General features: G+C 38.9%; 1 protein-coding gene across 4 annotated transcripts in view; it reads left to right on the top strand.

Moving 5' to 3' along the window:
- Nucleotides 1-21,639, top strand: part of ODAD2 (outer dynein arm docking complex subunit 2) — a 203,271-nt gene that overhangs the window by 49,896 nt on the left and 131,736 nt on the right. For all 4 annotated transcript variants that reach the window (XM_008002642.3, XM_073018820.1, XM_073018821.1 and 1 more), the window contains 6 exons: nucleotides 4,788-4,934; nucleotides 5,323-5,532; nucleotides 9,899-10,141; nucleotides 10,603-10,713; nucleotides 13,729-13,883; nucleotides 15,315-15,557. In XM_008002642.3, coding sequence (XP_008000833.2) covers nucleotides 4,788-4,934; nucleotides 5,323-5,532; nucleotides 9,899-10,141; nucleotides 10,603-10,713; nucleotides 13,729-13,883; nucleotides 15,315-15,557 — 1,109 coding nt within the window. The remainder of the gene's footprint in view (nucleotides 1-4,787; nucleotides 4,935-5,322; nucleotides 5,533-9,898; nucleotides 10,142-10,602; nucleotides 10,714-13,728; nucleotides 13,884-15,314; nucleotides 15,558-21,639) is intronic.

Raw genomic sequence — 21,639 nt, 5'->3', positions numbered from 1 at the left:
CTACCACTACTCACTGTGAGCACCCACCTTGTACCATTTCTGATCCCGGGAGAAGAAGAGTATCTCTAAGCCAACCTTCATGCTGGGCACCAGGTCCTCTGTGATCGTTAATGAGCAGTTACTGGCAGGGGTTCGCTTTTCTTGCTCTGAGTGGCATGTCTGAAGGAAAAAATGCTGAGAATGTTCAAAGCCAGCTGCATGGCCATGTGATAATTGTGCCGCCTCTCCAAGTCTCACCGGCTGCTTCTTGATTGCAGATGGAGAAGCCCTGTGGGGTAGGGACAGAAGAAGAGGACTCTGGTCCTGATCATTCTCTGCCTGCCTTCCTGTCTCACTGTGGTCATGTGGGACTCTGATAATAACTTCCATTGATGACCCTGCAAGCGTGTTGCCCAACAGAGTTGGAGTTTCATCTACACTTATAGCGTCCTTTCCTGAACCAAGTTGATAAAAATCTTTCAAAAGTTTCTTTATGATTAGGATGAGTCACCCTCCCTTCCTACTCCAAGTTATCTTCTATTCTCTATTCTCTGGATCACTGCAGTAACCTGACTGCATCTGTCCACGCTTGCCCCCTCCAACCAACGGCCTCGCAGCCAGAGTGATCTTTTATAAATGGCATCATTGTAAATTACATTGGCCAATCTTGAAATAAAGATGAAAATTCTCAGCCCAGACTCTGGGCTCAGTAGCCCAGCTGGTTTTCAGCTCATCTTGCATCACATTCCCACCCTGGGCTCTGGCCTTCTTCAGGTACTAAACATGCCATGCTCTACTCCCCCAGGTTTTTGCATATACGGTCTGCTCTGACTGGTGGACATTTCATCACATCCCCTCCTTCTCTGCCTGGGAAATCACCTATTTTCTGTCCAGATCTCAGCTCAGATGTTCTTTCCTGGTGGGTGATGCTCCAAGTTAGGTCAAAGTTCCCTGTGATGTGTGTCCACAGCTCCATGCCCCTGTCCCATGTAGCAGTTCTCAGATTTATAGTTTCTGTTTATTTGGATGAGCTTAAAAAAGTTAAAAAACTTTCTCCTCCACTATATTATAAGCTTCATGAAGGCAAGGGCAGTGTCTGTTTTTGTAAACTGGTATGTCTCTAGTGCCGACCATCCAGCATGGCAAATAGGAAGCATGCAACACATGTATTGAATGAAATAACACAAAAGGGATTTGAGGCAGCTCACTTCCTGTTTTACTCTTGAATACATTGCTCATTTCAACTTAGCATATGTTTATTTCTTCCTTATCAACGGTAAGGGAGGGGCATTGCTCTGTATACCAAACAGGGTAATACTTGCTTATTTCAAATATTTTATTTGAAGTAATAAAGCAAAATCATAGTTGAAGAAATTATCTTTAATTCGACTTGTCTTTCAAAAATAAATTTTAAGAAAAGGGAAAGACAGCGACTTTCACTCAATCTCTGCACGTTTAAAACCTAATGGTAAAAATGAACAAATGCCTACTGGTCATCGGAAGGAATGTCAATTGCAAAAAAAAAAAAAAAAATCCAAAGGCCAACAGAGCCTGGAGATGTTTGAAAAGCAACGGGGCAGGGAGACAACTAGCAAAAGAATTGCATTAATTTAAGAAGTGGAAACACTTATTGGAAGCATTTTTCGAAGCCCTTCAGAAACTAGTAAAATCATATTTTACTGTATTTTCTCCAGCTCTTAAAACCTCAGAAATGCAAATGCGTGATAAAATGTGAAAATAAGTATTGGTAAATAATTATGTTCTCAGGGGAGATTTAATTGAAAAAGGAGTGTATTTGCATGGTTTCTTCTCAGTTCAATATTTATGGCATCTGAACAAAGTGGAACAAACATTCAAAAACCCTTTGACATAGCTGGTATTTAAAGAATAGCAATTGGCTAACATTTGTGGCTCTGTATGTTGAATATTTTGGCTCCTGTCCTCTGGTATTCATTCTGAAAGATTTATAATCCTTTTGGGAGTGTGGTCAGTGACAAGAGTAGAACTAAATCCTGAAATGTGGAAAAACTAACTTTCCCTAATATAAAACTGTTCTAAAAAAAATCCCTCAAGCCTATGAATATGTTTCCAGATTTTCAGAAAAAAAGCTGATGATTTACAGAATTTTTTTTCTATAAGGATCTAACTTCTTGATGATAACTGTAAATTGTCAGTCTTTTGCATTCCAAATTAGCCTAGAGATAATTCAGAAAGCTATAAACTCTTACCTTTGGGACATCTGCTGCAATTAAATGGCCTTTAAGAATTTATGTCATTGGTTATAGTAAAAGTAATGAAATAAAGCTCAAAAGATGGGGAAATTGTCTAGAAGAGAAAAATTAGGACAACTTGAAATAGGAAACAAAGATTATGCTGAGCGTGTAAGCCCGAAAATTGCTACTAAAGAAAACATTATAATGCAGGAATAGCAGTCAAGCAAGTCCTCAGCACTCGCGATTAACAGTGTCAGGACAGGACAATCTTCTTCAACGAGTAGACCTGGGGTGGGAGGAGGCTCTTGGCTTAACCAAGGCGTGACACACTGTTCCACGTCTTCTTGCACTTTCTAGTCATGCTTAAGTCTGAAGCCTCTGCTTAAAGAACTCTCTTGCTGAAGTACTTGGTTTGGATTTCCAAACCCTTAATATAGGGACCCTGCTCTGCTCCTTCAGACACTCCTGGGGAGGGTTCTGGCTCCTTTTAACCATTTAAATTCAGAAAATAAAAAAAAAGAGCTTTATTCAAATGAATTGTTTTTCTTATTTTCTTTGTTCTTTCTTTTTGTGCTGATTTAATTTCCTTTAATTAATTATGGTTAGCATGTAGATTCTCCTTTATTATCATTATTTTTAAAAATTTATTTTTAGAGACAGAGTCTCACTCTGTTGCCCAGGCTCGAGTGTGGTGGTGTGATCATGGATCACTGCAGCCTCCAACTCCCAGGCTCAAGCGATCCTTCTACCACAGCCTTCTGAGTAGCTGAGATTACAGGTGCATGCCTCCACACTCAGACTAGCTTCTTCTTTATGGCTTATAAAATATCTGCTTTTTGTTTTTTAAAAAGAGGAAATGGAAGTACTGGCTTATAGGAGCCACGTGCACCCAAATATGGGAGCTTATGAACCTGACAGTTACAAAGAGAGGATTTTTAAATTTCATTATTTTAAAACCAACTGTATGAAAATTGGTGGTATTGGTGGCGGTAAATTTTCTCCTTGATGGAAAGCAGAAAAGACACTAAAAGCTGTAAGAACATGACTTATTTTACGTGTAAATAGTAAAATTAAGGCTCTTGTCATTCTGAACTTAATCGTGAATGTACAGGACAGCCTGGTGCATCCATTGGGAGCATTCGTGTGGGAAATGGAAATTGTCAGTGACATCTTCATGGGACAGTTGTTGAGGACATTTCTAGAGGCTTGGAAGAAATTTTCTTAAAAGGAGTAAGAAGAAAGGCTGACATCTAAATCTTTCTATCTTCACTTGGGATCCTCTAGTAATCCCATTTCGGTTTCTTATTTTAAAAGCCTTGTGTTGAATTCACAAGAGGGTTTGCATATATGTACAAGTGTGATATGAAGGAGGAGGCATGTGGGAAGCTTATATGTAATTTCCATTTTCTGTGCTAACTCTATTATATATAAGACATGGTATGAAGAGATGAAGATAAATTGGCTAAGAGGTACAAAGTACAGTGAGATAGTACAACTAAGTTCAAGTTCCCTATTATAGTACAGTAAAGAAATTATAGTTAAGAATAATTTATTATGTATTTCAAAACAGCTAGAAGGGAGAAATTGTAAAGTTGCCATCATAAAAAAAAGATAGGTGTTTAAGGTGATAAATATCTCAATTATCCTGATTTGATCACTACACATTTTATACATGCATCAGAATATCACATGTACCCCCAAAATATGTACAACTATTATATATAAATTTTAAAAGATTAAAAATTAACCTTTTATGTTGAATTCACAAGAAGATTTGCACATGCACAGGCTCGTACTATGGAGGAGGGAGGTTGGCAGCTGGCATGTAACTTCCATGATCTGTGCTAAGCCTATTGTGTATTATCTATTTATATATAGAAATATTACATTTTTATGTTTATATTTTTTATATTTATATATTATGTGTAATATAGTTACAATTTTAAATTTCTATATAAACATAATGTACAATGTTTTATATATTTTAAAATGTATTTTAAAATTATACAATAGATAATGGGTAGTAGATAATGAATAAATTTATAAAATAGATTATGTTTACCTTATCTAATATATATATGATCTATTTGTATACATAATTATATATGTACAAATAGATAATGGAAAAATAATGCTTACTAAATGGAAATAAACATAATTTAAAGTGTCTTCCCTTAAAACATTGGTACTATGTTTGAAGCAGGGATCAAAGGCTTGTCTATTACCAGCACCTTTTACAAAAATGAACAGCCTTCTTGGCTTTTGTGTGTGATGAACTACTTCAGTGCTGATGCCAGAACTCTTATCAACCAGCTGATAAGAGTCAAGGCTGGCCCCATGACTCTCTTTAATAGGTGATACTGCCTGATGTTACAGCTGTTTAAAGGAGACAGCCCGCCTTGAAATGTTGACTCTTGGAACAATGTTTTATGATACTCTGTACAGCTTTTCCAAGCTTCAGCTCTACCCGATTCATTTAACAAATTCTAGCCCACTCAGAGACACGTTTTCTAGTTCATGGATTCATAACTACTTAGTGCACTTCTATGGGAACGTGGTGTTACTTAACCTTTCTCTGGCATTGCATCTTTATAGGGAGGAAATCAGACAGCTACAGTGATTGCGTTGTGTTCAATGAGGGATTTCAACTTAGCTCAAGAAACCTGCCAGTTGGCCATCAGAGATGTTGGAGGCCTGGAAGTGCTGATAAATTTGCTTGAAACCGATGAAGTCAAATGTAAGGTGAGTGGCTCTGTCACCTTGGATGCGGAGTCTTGTTTCCACCTTCCTGCGGTTCTCTTCTTAGCTCTAAGTTTCTGCCATTCCTCGCTACATGGTTCTTGTCTTTATCTGCTGTTATTGCTGATGACCTGCTAATTCTATTCACTGCACTTCCTCTTTTCTCTGCTTTTCTTCTTTCTTTTGCTCTTCTCCATTCCTCTCTCATCCTTCCTGAATGAGGATTGTTTACTTAAATGAAAGATAATATGCCGGATGTGTGTAACCTCTGGGAATGGAAACTATTTCTTAAAAAACTTAACTGGGGGAGGATTTTAGGTAGACTGGGAATTTTTAAAAACATAGCATGGGTTACATATTCACCACTCATCTTTTTTTTTTTCTCATGCAGATTGGTTCATTAAAAATACTGAAGGAAATCAGTGATAATCCTCAAATCAGACGTAATATTGTTGACCTTGGGGGCTTACCAATTATGGTGAATATACTTGATTCTCCACACAAGAGTCTGAAATGTTTGGCAGCCGAAACTATTGCGAATGTCGCCAAGTTTAAAAGAGCACGGCGGGTGGTGAGGCAGCACGGGGGTATCACCAAACTGGTGAGTCGCCCTGACGTCATCATCGTCATTGAGTGCCAGCCGCCACCGCACACAGCTCCTTGCTGTCCTTTCTGGCCACACTGAACATTCCATAGCCACGAGAGTGTGTTCTGGGAGCCTTCTGTCTGTATCACTTGTCCTTAAGAATTATTTTTGCATATTTATATTAGTGAGTGTCCAAAACAAAAACATCTTCAAACTCATTTTTCAAATAAATAGGGAAGTTTTAAAGCAGATGTAACTCTTTGGTACAAGTCACCACCTATGGTACATTGGTAGGAATGCATCCATGTATAGATGCAGGGGAGCTAAGAGATAGTGAGACCTGCTACTCGGTGGAAAGCTGAAAACTTTAAAACGTCAAAAACTTTACAACCTAAAAGCTGTTGATAACTATGATGCAATTTTTTTTTTTTTTTTTTTCTTGACAGTCTTACTTCTGTGGCTCAGGCTGGAGGGCAGTGGCGCAATCTTGGCTCACTGCAACCTCAGCCTCCCAAGTTCAAGCAATTCTCTTGCCTCAGCCTCCCAAGTAGCTGGGATTACAGCCACCTGCCACCATGCCTGGCTGAGTTTTGTATTTTTAGTAGAGATAGATCACCTCAAGTGATCCACCTGCCTTGGCTTCTCAAAGTGCTGGGATTACAGGCATGAGCCACCATGCCTGGCCTACGATGCCACTTTTTAAAGATCTACCCAACAGTATAGAAAGTAAATCCACTAGAAATAAACACACAAAATTGCTCTCAGGAGAAAGCATGACTGATTTTTCTTCCTATTTTTCTGCATTTGCCAATTTGTCTTTTATGTGTAAGTCTTACTGGTGGCCCATGGCCTCTGATGTGACCTTACTGGGAGAACTGTCTTCCAAGGAGACAGTCAGAGCTGCAGGCTCTTGTTCATCTCATTGTTAGAAGACTGAGAGCTGAAAACAACCTGGGTGTTTAGCAGTATGGTCTCAGTAAAATGGTCTGCAGTGTGTCCCTGAGAAACGTCTGTAGAGACAGCTATCACTATTGTGTGTTGAAAGTTTATTTATTTATTATTATTTTGAGATGGATGGAGTCTCACTCCATCACCCAGGCTGGCGTGCAGTGGCACGATCTTGGCTCACTGCAACCTCCACCTCTGGGGTTCAAGCAATTTTCCTCTCTCAGCCCCTGACTAGCTGAGACTATAGGTGCACGCCACCAAGCCGGGCCAATTTTTTTATTTTTAGTAGAGACGGGGTTTCACTATATTGGTCAGGCTGGTCTTGAACTCCTGAGCTCAGGCAATCTGCCTGCCTTGGCCTCCCAAAGTGCTGGGATTACAGGCATGAGCCATCGCACCCAGCCTGAAAGTATATTTAATAGCAAGGAATAAAATGTATAATATTTAATATTGTATAAAATCATGACAGGATTAAAAACTGTTGTTATCTATGATCCCAATTTTTAAAGATGTACCCACCAGTGTAGAAAAAAAAAACCCACTGGAAATAAACACACAAATTGCTCTCAGGAGTTTTCTCTGAATCGATGACTGATTTTTCTGCCTGCTTTTCTACATTTGCCAATTTGTCTTCTCTGTCTAAGTCTTGCTTTTATAATCAGAAAAAATGATTTTCTCAATAGCTGGCATCAAAAGAAAAATACCAGAATCCTGCTTACCACCTTTGCCATCCTTAGGAAAGATCTTTAAAAAGTCAACATGTTTTCACCTTCTTAGTAAGGATCAATAGATCTTGTGTCTCACCCAGAGCTGTTATCTTACTGTATTGTTTCCACTTCTGCACTTTAAGTGACAGGCCTTATTCATCCTAGTGTCTTTCACAGCACTTAGCCCAGTACCTTCCATATAAAGGGTTAATAAATACCTGTTGGGTAAATATGAATTTTAATGTAAATAGGTACACCGAAAAATGTGTTCAGAAATTTTCCAAAAGACATTCTGTGTTTCCACTTGTCATCTGTAAAGCACTATATATGTATTTGTTTCAAAAATAAGATAGACTTATGGTTGGGTAGATGGATGAATAGATGGTGAAATATGTAATAAAACGAATGTGGCAGAATGTTAATTAGAGACTCCAGGTGGTGGATGTAGGGAGGTTTGTGTGCAATCATTGTACAGTTCTTTAAGCTTTTCTGTTCGAAAATTTTCGTTAAAATGGTACAGAAAATGTAATTATTACTATGATTATCATTATTCTGCTTAAATAATGAAACAATTTGGTAGGTTGATGTGACTGTCTACTGACACTACTCCCATTAAATTATAAGAATGGATAATGTAATGTAAAATATGTTTTATGCATCACATTCAGGAGCCTAGTACAGTAAGTCTTCATTCAATATCAACAGGTTCTCAAAAATTGTGACTTTAAGCAAAACAAGATGTAACAAAACCAGTTTTCCTAATAGACTAACTGATATAAACAAGAACTAAGTTCCTATGGCATTTTTCTGGTCACAAAAATATCACCAGACTTCTAAATGAAGACCCCAAAACTTCCAACATTAAACATTGAAGGCCGGGCGCAGTGGCTCACGCCTGTAATCCCAGCATTTTGGGAGGCTGAGGCAGGTGGATCACGAGGTCAGGAGATCGAGACCATCCTGGCTAACATAGTGAAACCCTGTCTCTACTAAAAATCCAAAAAATTAGTTGGGCATTGTAGCGGGCGCCTGTAGTCCCAGCTACTTAGGAGGCTGAGGCAGGAGAATGGTGTGAACCCAGGAGGCAGAGCTTGCAGTGAGCTGAGATCATGCTACTGCCCTCCAGCCTGGGTGACAAAGCAAGACTCTATCTCCAAAAAAAACAAAACAAAACAAAACAAAAACATTGAAATGACTATGATCTATACATACATTTAAGAAAGATTCATCAGAACAAGTAAGACAATTATTTAACCACTTTTTGATGAATCAGCCAGTCATGCTGGTCATAGTGGCAGTGGGTTAAATCAAGGAATAAATTTTTGCAAGACAAAGATTGTGAGGAGCACCTCCTAACCACCACGCAGTTCCAAAACAGTCACAAATGGTACGGGCTTTCTGAGCATTTCTGTACTGCATCATTTATTGTTGTGCATCTGTGTTCAATCCCACGGTCTTAGAGTTTTTCCCACGTTGCTATCCCATCTGCAGTCAGTACCTGGAAGCCTCTGTACCCCCATCCCCATCTTTCCTGGGGCCATAACTAATTAGACCAGGAGTTTCCACCTGACTCAAGCCAGTCCCACTGGATCTCTCTCCCAGGAACTTGGAATTGGGATTGAGAGACTCTACCTAGCCTGGGCTATTATTCCCTTATACATTTGAGATTGATGGTTATGGGCAGTATCTGTGGAATTTGACCTTCAGGGAGAGAATAATGGAGTAGACATGCATAGATGATTGCTCCCAAGCCCCAGATAGAGACAGTGAGCCTACAAGGATGGCTGACAGCCAATCACAGCTCTAGGGAAGTCTGACTTCCCTTCTTCCGTGGGGCAACCTGACATACTGCTTAATCCTTGTAGTAAATTGCCTTTCCCTTAAGCTCTTCAGTGACTTTAGTTATTGTAAAGAAAAAAACTGGATGCTAGCAGTTGTGCTGTTTGGTTTGGTTGGTTTCAGTAGCATATGAGGTAGGCTATGTCCTCCAAGGATATCTCATGTTTTTTTTTTGTTTGTTTGTTTTTGTTTTTGGAGGCAGGATCTTGCTTTGTTGCCCAGGCTGGAGTGCAGTGTTGATATCATAACTCACTGCAGACTTGAACTCCTGGGCCCAAACAGTCCTCCCACCTCACCCTTCTGAGTAGCTGGGACTATAGGCATGCACCACCACATCCAGCGTTTTTTTTTTGTTTTGTTTTGTTTTTTTGTAGAAATAGGATCTTGCTATGTTGTTCAGGCTGGTCTTTAATTCCTGGCCTCAAGTGATCCTCCCACCTTGGCCTCCTAAAGTGTTGGGATTACAGGCATCAGCCACTGTTCCTGGTCAGGTCTTGTGGCTTTAAGAGCGTATAGTCCATTCATTTCTCCTTAGAATGTGCTGATGGTTTCAGGGAAGATGGTTTTCTGAGATGTTTGGGCTGAGGATGTGGTTTACAAATATGACTAATGTAAATATTAGAGCCATGTTAAGAAAATACTATCTTGGTGGGCTTACATTTCTTGTGGGAAGGAAATGTATAAGCTCCCAAATCTGGAGGAAGGTTTTTTTGTAGGGTTTTGTTTGTTTGCTTTCCCTGGCTGCTATGGAATATGAAAATTGATTTTTTTAAGCATTCTTGTTTTTGATGGAGGTGAGTTTGGTAAGCAACCCTGTAGCTATTGAAGAATGACTTGAATGTTCTTTTTAAGATTTCCATGAACATTGGATTTATCTATTATTGTAGGTTGCTCTACTGGACTGTGCACATGATTCCACAAAACCTGCCCAATCGAGTCTGTATGAGGCCAGAGACGTGGAAGTGGCTCGCTGTGGGGCACTGGCCCTGTGGAGCTGCAGTAAGAGTCATACAAATAAAGAAGCCATCCGCAAAGCTGGGGGCATTCCTCTGTTGGCTCGGCTGCTGAAGACTTCTCATGAAAACATGCTAATTCCAGTGGTGGGGACATTGCAAGAGTGTGCATCAGAGGTACTCATACCAGTTCTGCTTCCCTTGCCTTCTCAACTTGACTTTCTTTAGTCCAAAAGTTGTTTTTAAGGTTATCTTGATGGCTCCAGGACTTTTTTTTTTTAAGAAGTCAGCATTCTGTGAGAAAGAGGAGATCCAACTGATAGGACATTAATTAAATCAGTATCTGTGATATATATATGCACACACACATATATATGTATTTATATATCTCACATATATACTGACATTTATATATATATCACACATATATATGCTGACATATATATCTACACACTATATATACACACACACACACATATATTAATTCAGTTAATTCTCTTATTGACGTAGGGATATGTCAAGCTTAGACTTTGGTGATTATTTCCTAAGAAAGTTTGTTCAGCATGTTTATTACTAAATGTAAACAGATACTTATATTCATGCCTTAGACACATAAATACATAGGTTTTTATTCCTAGGAAAACTACCGGGCTGCAATCAAAGCAGAAAGGATCATTGAAAACCTTGTCAAGAACCTAAATAGTGAGAACGAGGAGCTGCAGGAGCACTGTGCCATGGCCATTTACCAGGTGCGATGAACTCTTCCAGCGGTTGTTGGCGTTCTTTCTCACATAGTTTAAGGTAGTTTTCTAACCATGTGGTTTCCTTCTGTGAGAATGGGACTCAGGAATCTGCACTTTATTTAGTTATTTTTTCTTTAAGTTTTAATTTTATTTTTTTAGAGATAGGGTCTTGCTCTGTTGCCCAGGCTGGAGGGCAATGGCACAATTATAGCTCACTGTCACTTCAATCTCCTGGCTGAAGTGATCCTCCCATCTCTGCCTCCCAAGTAGCAGACACTAGAGCGTTTACCACCATGTCTCGCTAATGTTCTTTATTTTTATTTTTTCTGAGACAGTGATCTCTCTATGTTGCCCAGGCTGCTCTCAAACCCCTGGCTTCAAGTGATTCTCCCTCCTCAGCCTCCCAAAGTGCTGGGATTACAGGCATGAGCCACCGTGCCCAGTTTGCATTTTTAACAAATACCCCATTGGATTTTCATACACAGTTAGGTCTAAGAACCATTGTCCTGTGGTAATGACAGACAACTTGTATAAGTCAGAGAAACCTGCTTTGACATCTGTGACTATTTGTTTCTAGAAGACACATATGCGTCTTTGTCTCCTAAAATAATGTACTTAGTGGAAAATAGATAAATAAGTACATGGTGCTTCTATATTGCTTTTAATATGTCCTGTTTAAATAATCTTGGGGCATTTATCTCCTACCAAGACTAGCCAGAGGAATGGGTATGTGTGTGTGTGTGTGTGTTCCTGTTTTATCTTTTTACTGGTTTACTTATTGTAATGTACACTAACTTTTTGTGTATGGTACATTTCATAGTATACCAAAAAACAGATTAGAATGGTAAAGGGAGAAAAATGGCCTTGACAAAGTTGTGGATGGCTGGTTACTGTGCACGTCTGCTTCTACCTAATCACAGTAGATTTGCTAGAGGAATGCAATTAAGATGTGCATAATCAGAGAGTATTCCAAAAGGATACAAGGAGCCGGACGCGGCCCTGTAATCCCTGTAATCCCTCTATTCTCAGCACTTTGGAGGCTGAGATGGGCGGATCACTGGAGGTCAGGGGTTCAAGACCAGCCTGGCCAACATGGTGAAACCCTGTCTCTACTAAAAATACAAAAATTAGCTGGGTATGGTTGTGTGTGCCTGTAATCCCAGTTACTCAGGAGGCTGAGGCAAGAGAATCACTTGAACCCGGGAGGTGGAGGTTGCAGTGAGCCAAGATCGCACCATTGGACTCCAGCCTGAGATGAGACTCTGTCTCAAAAAGAAAAAAAAAAAAAAAAAAAAGATACAGGGATTCATTTCAGTAGAGGGTTGTATTAGGTTGTGAGGGTGGGCTGCCATAACAAAATACCACAGACTGGGTGGCTTGAACAGCCGAAATTTATTTCCTCGCAGCCCTGGAGGCTAGAAGTCTCAGACCAAAGTTAGTTTCTTCTGAGGCCTCTCTCCTCAGCTTGTAGATGGCTGCCTTTTCCCTGTGTCCTCCTACTGCCTTTCCTTAGTGTATGCCAGTGTCATCGTCTCCCCTCGGACAGCAGTCCTATTGGAGCAGGGCCTACCCAAGTAATTTTGAAGAGGTCCTTTAGCCTTAACGACCTCTTTAAAAACTCTGTCTCCAAATACAGTCACATTCTGAGGTATTGAGAATTAAGACTTCAATATATGGGCCAGGCGTGGTGGCTCAAGCCTGTAGTCCCAGCATTTTGAGAGGCCGAGGTGTGCAGATTACCTGAGGTCAGGAGATCGAGACCAGCCTGGCCAACATGGCGAAATCCCATCTCTACTAAAAATACAAAACCCATTGGCTGGGTATGGTGGTGTCATCCCAGCTACTCTGGAGGTGGAGGCACGAGAATCGCTTGAACCCAGGAGGTAGGGGTTGCAGTTAGCTGAGATTGTGCCATTGTACTCCAGCCTGGGCAACAGAGAGCACCTTGATCTGAAAACCAAAAAACAAAAAACCTCTATATGTGACTTTTGAGGGGACACAATTTGGCCCATAACAATCATATATGGCCCTGACTTGTATATATTTGTATATATGCCTTGTCAGAGTAACTATTGAGTTGATTAGAAATAGGGATTAATTTTTAGGAGGTGCCTGTAATCCAGAATTTAAAATCACATGTAGAGGATAAACATGGCAGGTGCCTGTATGGTGCATTGTGATGAGGATTTCTTCTAATGGCCTCCATGGGTGACACATAACACATCGGCATCTCATGGCATCAAAAAACAACTGTGCGCTTGGAGTAATAGCCAAGTCTCTGCTAATTGTATCATCTGTTGGCTCTAGAGCCCAGGAAGAATGATCAGTTGAGACCATCTGTGTGGGAAATATTTATTTCAAAGGATGACAAACATGGATAAGCATATTTGAATAAAATGTCAGGTAGTATTGATATCACCCACTGCTCTGGGCATAGAAACTTGATTGGAGAAATTCTTTGTCTCTAATCACCTGAACCCAGGAGGTGGAGGTTGCAGTGAGTTGAGATCATGCCACTGCGCTCCAGCTTGGGCAACAGAGCAAGACTCTGTCTCAAAAAAAAAAAAAAAGAAAGAAAATATATTTGTCTCTAGATTTCAGGGGCCATTGAAGAGCTGACCAAATCCCTTTCACTCATCTGTTTTCTCTACGACATTTTCCCAAGACTCTGAGTTGCATCACTGTAGAAAAATCCTCCATTCCTTGCCAGTGGAGTTGTAGGTTTTTCACTGACCTTCGCCTCAAGAGATGCCCAGGCTATCTCAAAACTGGCTTGGGAGAATTGCTGAGTACGTAGAAACTGCTGTCCATTCCCAAAGCCATGTAAAGGGAGAGACATGCTGTCAGAAAGTTACCAGTAGAGAGATGAATTATATTTTATATTTTACTTGGAGGCATCTTTAGAAAATGATCTTTCTAGAAAGAAGTTTCGTACCTACTAGAATGGCAGCCTTTTTAGCAATCATCGAAAGCTTGACATTCCTTGATCACTGACAGCCTCTGATTTGACTTTTTGTGCAGTGTGCTGAAGATAAGGAAACCCGGGACCTCGTTAGGCTGCACGGAGGACTTAAGCCCTTGGCCAGTCTACTCAATAACACTGACAATAAAGAGCGGTTAGCCGCTGTCACGGGGGCAATATGGAAATGTTCCATCAGCAAAGAGAATGTGACCAAGTAAGAGAAGGCGCTTAATATTCTGAAATGAAGATATGGCTTCTGAAACACCTTCTTGTCATTTAATGCCGTTCTAGTAAGGAATTGATTCTAATGTTAGTCGTAGATGTATATTCTGGATGAAGTTAGCTGAATGAAGGGATTCTTGGAATAGAAAAGAAAAGAATAGAAATTGCCCACCACCTGGTAATGACTTTTTCTGTGCCTCAGTGGCACTAAGAGGCTTGCTGACATGATCTCTCTATTTTGCATATGGGCAGCCATTTGAATTATAAATATCTTTGATATTTTCTGTAGGGACCTATCAATGTGAGTGGATGGATTTCCCATGGAATCTTTAGAGATGGAAGTGATTTTATTCTTTTTCCTTTTCTAAAGATAAACAAGATGAATCAGCTAAATGTCAACTAACCAGTTACTCTTTAAAGAGTGGTCATTTTCAAACATGATTTCATCGGATTTGATTTTAAAGTATAAACTTTATGGCCATTTGATTTATTTTAATTTTCTAATCTATCTCTTCCTATTTTTGACAGTTTACATTCTCAGTAATGGGTATTCTGAGACAGCTTCTCCTTGACTCCATCTGATTATTTCCTTTAACAAGAAATTCACATCCCGACCATTTAACACAAAATAAGTTGACTTAATAAATAAGGCCTAGTGAAGACATGGCTAGATTAAAAGTAACCTCGGCTAATGGAACTTTTATCTTAATTAAAAACTGTATCATGGTACTTAAATACTGCTGAAATTTATTAGAAAGGGAAAATGTTCTGTATAGAAACTAGTAATTTTCAAATATTTACCTTTATGTAGCATGCTTACTTTTGATGTGTGTTTCTGTGTGTGTGTGTGTGTATTTGTATATATATGCACACATACACATATACATATATATCAGAGTGAAATTTTATGACAAGAGAGATGCTAAAATGTATTAGTGGTTAATATGGAAGATACTTGAGAGTGACATTTTTTTTTTATCCAAGTAGCACAAGCTACTACTCATTTCAAGAGACCTATTACATCCAAATAGGTACAATAGAGCCATGTTTGATGCATTTGAAAACAAAAATTATATAACATATAATTTATAAAACATTTAGAAGACTTCATTCAGGTAAAGTAGGCTCTGGAAGATGGGGGAAGAAAACCCTAGTAGAGTGGAATCTTAGACCCTCAGGTTTAGAAGAAGCTGTGGTTTTCTTAGAGGCTGTACTGCATGGTGATTAAGGGCGCAGGTCTGGAGCAGATGGCTGGGTGTAGATGTCAGCTCTACTATTTACCAAGCTTCAGATTAGCCATCCGGTAATGGGGATTAAATAATATTTGCATCATTGAGTTGTTGTAAGGATTGAATGAACATTTAGTAATTTTTAGCTAACCTTATATAAAAACCAATTCTCCTCTTTCTTATGATGAACTTAGGTTTCGGGAATACAAAGTCATTGAAACCTTGGTGGGGCTTTCAACAGATCAGCCTGAAGAAGTACTTGTGAATGTGGTTGGGGCCTTGGGAGAATGCTGCCAAGAACATGAAAACCGAGTCATTGTCCGGAAATGTGGTGGCATTCAACCACTTGTGAACCTCCTTGTTGGAATCAACCAAGCTCTTCTTGTGAATGTTACAAAAGCAGTTGGTGCTTGCGCAGTAGAACCTGAAAGTATGGCGTAAGTGGCCCTGGAGATGGTAATATTTTATAAAAGTATCAGGGAAAACACTTGGGAGGTCACAGAAGTGTCATCACTTAGAATTGATGTACATAAATGATGAAAAAATAGTGTGTCATGTAAATAATCACAGGTTTACCAAATCATGAGTTACAGAGTCAAAATATTACCTTATATGAGATAGAGGGCTAAGTTGGGCATATTGGGAGGATTTACAATACATGGTAATCAATTTCCCATGTGGAAACCTTTATTCAATCAACAAAACTTTTCTCTGTCTCCTAAGGAAGGATTATACATCTGTCTAACTAGGCTCCTGGAGAGTGCCACGTACATTCTCATAGTAGCTTTCTTGTTTCTCACCTATTCAGCAAATGTATTTTGAGCACCTAGCAAGAACTGTGACCTGATGAGGGGAAGAGACAAGGATTTTAAGTGATGGTATTTCTCCTTATTGTCTAATTAGGAAGAAAAGACAATTTTAGAACAATAGAACAAAAATATATCATATATATATAAAGATATATATCTTTACTCCAAAAAAGGAGGAACCCAGTTGACTTAAAGCTGTTTTATTAGGGCTCTCCAGAGAAACAGAACCAACAGGAAGTGTGGGGAGATAAGGATGTTAGTCCATTTTCATGCTGCTGATAAAGACATACCCGAAACTGGGTAATTAATTATAAAGGAAAGAGGTTTAATTCACTCACAGTTCCACATGGCTGGGAGGCCTCATAATCATGGCGGAAGGCAAGGAGGAGCAAGTCACATCTTACATGGTGGCAGGGAAGAGAGAAGAGAGCTTGTGCAGGGAAACTCTGCTTTTTAAAGTGGTCAGATCTCATGAGACTTACTCACTATCACAAGAACAGCATGGGAAAGACCTGCCCCCATGATTCAGTTAACTCCCACTGGGTTCCTCCCACAATACGTGGGGATTCAGGATGAGATTTGGGTGAGGACACAGCCAAACCATATCAGGGGGCTTCATCTAGCCACATTATCTTATAAACAAATCCTAACACCTCCATAACTCCTTCTGAATTTGGTTATTGGAACCTTAGTCTCCAGTGTTTCAGACACTAAGGAATACTAGTTGCATGTGTGATTACTTTAAGGGAAGAATACTGGCTGGACTTATAAAACCATTTTCTAATGTATTTATGTTTTTGAAACATGCTTTGCTATTCATTAGAATCTTATAAACACTTGCCAGAAATGGCTGCATGTATTTCTTTTGATCTTTGGATCCTCTTTATTTTTTGTCTACCCAAATCTACTTGTCCACCAGCTACCTCTGACGTTCTTTAAACAAATTTCCTCCTCTCTTGCTCTCAGTTGGGCTCTGTCATCTTTTACCTGAACTACTGAAATGGGTCCTATTTGGCATCACCTCTAGCCTCCCCCTCCCTTTTCAGTTTGTTCCTGAACAACATTGACATTTACTTTTCTAAACTGCATATCTGATAATGTTTTCTTGGCCCACAAAACCCTGAGTGACTTCAATGCTGAAAACCATTTTAATGCTAAGGTGCTTAACTTGCTATTCAAAGCATTTTGTCTTGTGGCCCCATTTAACTTCTCTGCTTTCATCTTTTATTTGCAAATATCAGTTGTCTGGAGTTACATTCTTATTTGTTTTGTTTAGTTTTTTTTTTTTTAGAGACAGGTCTCAGGTGTTCACCCAGGCTGAAATGCAGTGATGCGATCATAGCTTGCAGCAACTTCAAACTCATGGGCTCAAGCAATCCTCCAGTCTTAGCTTCCTTAGTAGCTGGGACTACATCACCATGCCCTCCAATTCTTTGAATTTTTTTGTGGAGATGGGGATCTTGCTATGTTGCCCAAGTTAGTCTTGAACCCCTGGTCTCAAGCAATCCTTCTGCCTCAGCCTCCCAAAGTACTGAGATTACAGGTGTGAGCCACCACACCCAGCTCCTTATTTATTCCTTTACATTAAACATATATTTATTGAGCATCTTTTGTGCTAGCCACTGGATTTATAATGGTAACCAAACAAAGCTCCTGCTGTCGTGGGGCTTACATTCTATTATATGTGTGGAACATTGACTATACATTCAATCAATAAGCGAATAAAATGACTTCCATTGTGTTAAAAGCTATGAAGACAAGAAAACAGTGTGATTGAAAGAGAGTGACTGGGTGGGAGTTTGCTACCTTAGTTCAAGCAGTCAGGAATGTAGAATCAGGGAGGATAACATTTAAACCAAGACCGAAAAACTGAGAAGGCAGCTTGTATGAACATCTCAGACAGCAGTAGCCAACATGGAGGACCTGAATGGAATTGGGCTTCACCTGAGAAACTGCCTTAAAATTTTCAAATATTTTTCATATAGAATTTATCATTGCCTCCCTTGTTAGTAATAATATTTTTGTATGACTTGATAGTCTGTGTCACAAATCATCTTTTGATCTTTTAGTGACTATTAATTCTTAATAAATATACAGATAGTCCCAACTTATGATGGTTCAACTTAGAAATTTTTAATTTATCATGGTGCCAAAATGATACGCAGTCAGCAGAAACTATGCTTCAAGTACCTCTACAACCATTCTTTTTTTCAATTTCAGTACAGTATTCAATAACTTACATGAGATTTCAACACTTTATTATAAGATAGGCTTTGTGTTAGATGATTTTGCCCCACTCTAGGCTAATGACATGGTGGCTTGCGTCTGTAATCCCAGTACTTTGGGAGCCAGAGGCAGAAGAATTGCTTGAGGCCAGGAGTTCAAAACTAGCCTAAGCAACATAACAAGACCCCTGTCTCTATAAAAAATGTAAAGAATTAGAGGGCGTGAGGGTAGAGGATTGCTTGAGCCCATGAGTTTGAGGCTGCAGTAATGTTCTGAGCATATCTAAGGTGGGCTAGTCTAAGCTCTGATGTGCAGTAGGTTAGGTATATTAAATGCACTTTTGATTTATGATATTTTCAACTTATGATGGGTTTATTGGGACATAACCCCATTGTGAGGTGAGGAGTGTCTGCCTTGAATTGTATTTATTATAGATTAGAACTTACTCTTGCAAAGCCTCTACTTCTATTCTGTATCTCAGCTTTCATGATTTCTGTGTAAGTCATTACCAGGTTATCTGGTTGCCACCTTGAAATTCCTTCTAAATGTTATCATTGCATTACTTTTCGAAATGGGTCTTTAAATTCTCATTAATGTAACTACTTTAAGCAAGTATTAGATTTATTGACTTTTCAGTTGTATCCATTGAAGAAAAGGCCAGAGAAAACAGCTATCTTCTTTTCATATTCTGACTCTTAAAGAATCTATCAAGTTTTGAAACAATAAAATGGAAATGAAAAAAAAAAAAGTCATTGATAAACAACAAGCCTGAAGGACTTGGTTGAGCTGGGGAGACAGACAAGTGAAGTGATAATTTTAAAATAGTAAAGTAGACGATGAGAAGGCAGTAAACACTTATTAGTAATGTACAAAACTAGTTTGTGGAGTTTTATGAGCGGCTTGACTTCTAATTAACGGCATGAAACCTACAAAAAGAGAGCAAAAGTAGAGAAAAAATTATATTCACATAAACAGGAGAATGGCCACAACTCCAAATTTTAAAATGTAAAACACATCTGCAAAATGCTATGAATTATTGACCCATCTGTAATATGCTGACTTTTAACACATGCCTCTTCAGATGTCAAGATTTCCTCCCAAATAAGTGTCATGGTCATTCGAAGCATAGTCGACCTTTTTTTTTCTTTTTTTCTTTTTTAAGAGAGCAGGGATCAGGGGAATTGAATGTGTCTTAGAAGAGGTGAAGACTTTGCCATCAGAGACCCAGTTTTGCATTATGAGGCATCAGAAGTGGAGCCCTGGGAAAAGTCATATGGACATGTCATTTTGTTTTGTCTACAACAGCCTTCCAGCCCAGGGGGATTACTGGAGACATTTCGGAGTGAAAAGAGTATTAGAGACAATGATTGCCAGATTATAACACAAAAAGAAGCTGTAAACTTTTAGAGATTTGGAGTAAACCAGATTGACTGTTTAAATGCTCAAAACTGAATGACAATGTGTTCTCAGGGTGAAAGGGATTGCAGGTTGTTGTGTGTTTGTATTTGAGGTGATTCCATCACAAAAGCAAACAGATAAATTCAAATAACTTCCTTACAGTCACATGGCTATTAAAACAGTATATTGTTTCTTAATAAGAGAGTCAAAAAATTATATAAAGTTTTTGCTTGCAATGGAGTCTCGCTCTGTCGCCTAGGCTGGAGTGCAGTGGCACGATCTCAGCTCACTGCAAGCTCTACCTCCCAGGTTCCTGCCTCAGCCTCCCGAGTAGCTGGGACCACAGGCACCTACCACCATGCCCTGCTAACTTTTTGTATTTTTAGTAGAGACGGGGTTTCACCATGTTAGCCAGGATGGTCTCCATCTCTTGACCTCGTGATCCGCTGGCCTCGACCTCCCAAAATGCTGGGATTATGGGCATAAGCCGCTGCGCCCGGCCTGTTTTTTGTTTTTCAGAGACAAGGTCTCACTCTATCACCCAGGCTGGTGTGCAGTGGTGCCATCATTGTTCACTGCAGCCTCGAACCCTTGGGCTCAAGCAATCCTCCTCCCTCAGTCTCCCAAGTAGCTAGGACTACAGGTGTGCTAATTTTTTTCAAAATTTTTTTTTGTAAAGACAGGCTCTTAAGCTCCTGTCCTCAAGCAGTCCTCCAGCCCCAAACTTCCAAAGTACTTAGGATTACAGGTGTGAGCCACCAGGCCTGGTCAAAATCATAGATAGTTTTGCAAAAGATTTTATAAGGCAACCTAAGTAGTTTTAAAAGCAAGTAGTCAGAGCTGAGAAAAGAAATAGGAAAATCATTGAACAAAAAGCCTGGATAGGAGTAAAAGAAATATAATAAACACAACTAAAAATACAGTCAGGAATGTGATATATAGGAAATAAAAAATAAAAATATATAAAAAGTTAATAGAAAAATGGATAAATATGAAACCCAGGGAGATCCAACGTAAACGTAATTGATATTCCTCAAGAAGAGGTTGGAACCAATGGAATATGACCTTAAGTGTGGATATAACAGAAGAAAACTTTGCTGTGAGTCTTTATGTCAAAAAGACCCCAAGAGATCTTAGTAATATTGACACAAAATGACCAACAGCAACACATATCCTGATAAAATTACTTGCATTTCAGAAGGGAAAAAATAAATACATCCAGGCAAAAGAAGAAACCATTGGCTTTAAACTCTGTATCTTCTTTTAATGTCACAAGCCATTGATTAAAACATCCTGAGAGAGAAAAAATATTGGCCAAGAATTTCATATTAGCCAAGTTATCCTTCAAATGTGAAGGCAATAACATATTCTTAGGCATACGGGATTAGTGAATGTAGTGCTCTCTAGCTCTCCCTGCAAAGACTACTTGATGACAAAATCCCAGTCAACCAAGAAATTACTCAAAGTATTTTAAAATAGTAAAACTATGGCTAAAAGATACCAGTGGAAACCTTTGAATTCATTTAAATATTAAGCTAAGACAAAACAATGAATGAATCATCATTAGGGAGAGTCATCTATATTTTATAGAAATGGATAATTATAATTTAATAATACAACTGACAAAAATCAAAGTCATTTCAGGGCAGATGTGTAAGTATGCAAATTTTATCATCTTTCATATAAAAAGTCAATAGACGTGGTACAAAACATTATTTTATCTATCAATCAATCATCTCTCATATATTCATCTGTTTTATCTGTCTGTCTTATCTATCCATCAATCCTTCTATCTACCTAAAGACATAAAGATATATGCAGAATAATTTACATTAGCAGCTAGTGATTGTTATTTCAGTATGGTAGGATTTTGGGATTATTTGTTAATGCTTTATATTTTTCTGTACAGTCTACATGATAAATATATGTCACCTTTACAAAATCAAATTTCTTGTTTAACACCTTGTACAATCCCATTTTGTTCAAACGTGTAGTGTATAATAGCTAAACATATGGATTCTGGAACCATTGCCTGCAATACCAGTCTCATCATTCTCCAACTATTTTTCCTTTGGCAAGTTGTAAA

The sequence above is a fragment of the Chlorocebus sabaeus genome, chromosome 9 (assembly GCF_047675955.1).
Source record: "Chlorocebus sabaeus isolate Y175 chromosome 9, mChlSab1.0.hap1, whole genome shotgun sequence".
In the NCBI taxonomy this organism is placed as follows: domain Eukaryota; kingdom Metazoa; phylum Chordata; class Mammalia; order Primates; family Cercopithecidae; genus Chlorocebus; species Chlorocebus sabaeus.
The sequence above is the reverse complement of the archived record's forward strand: the minus strand, read 5'-3'. Positions and strand labels throughout refer to the sequence as shown.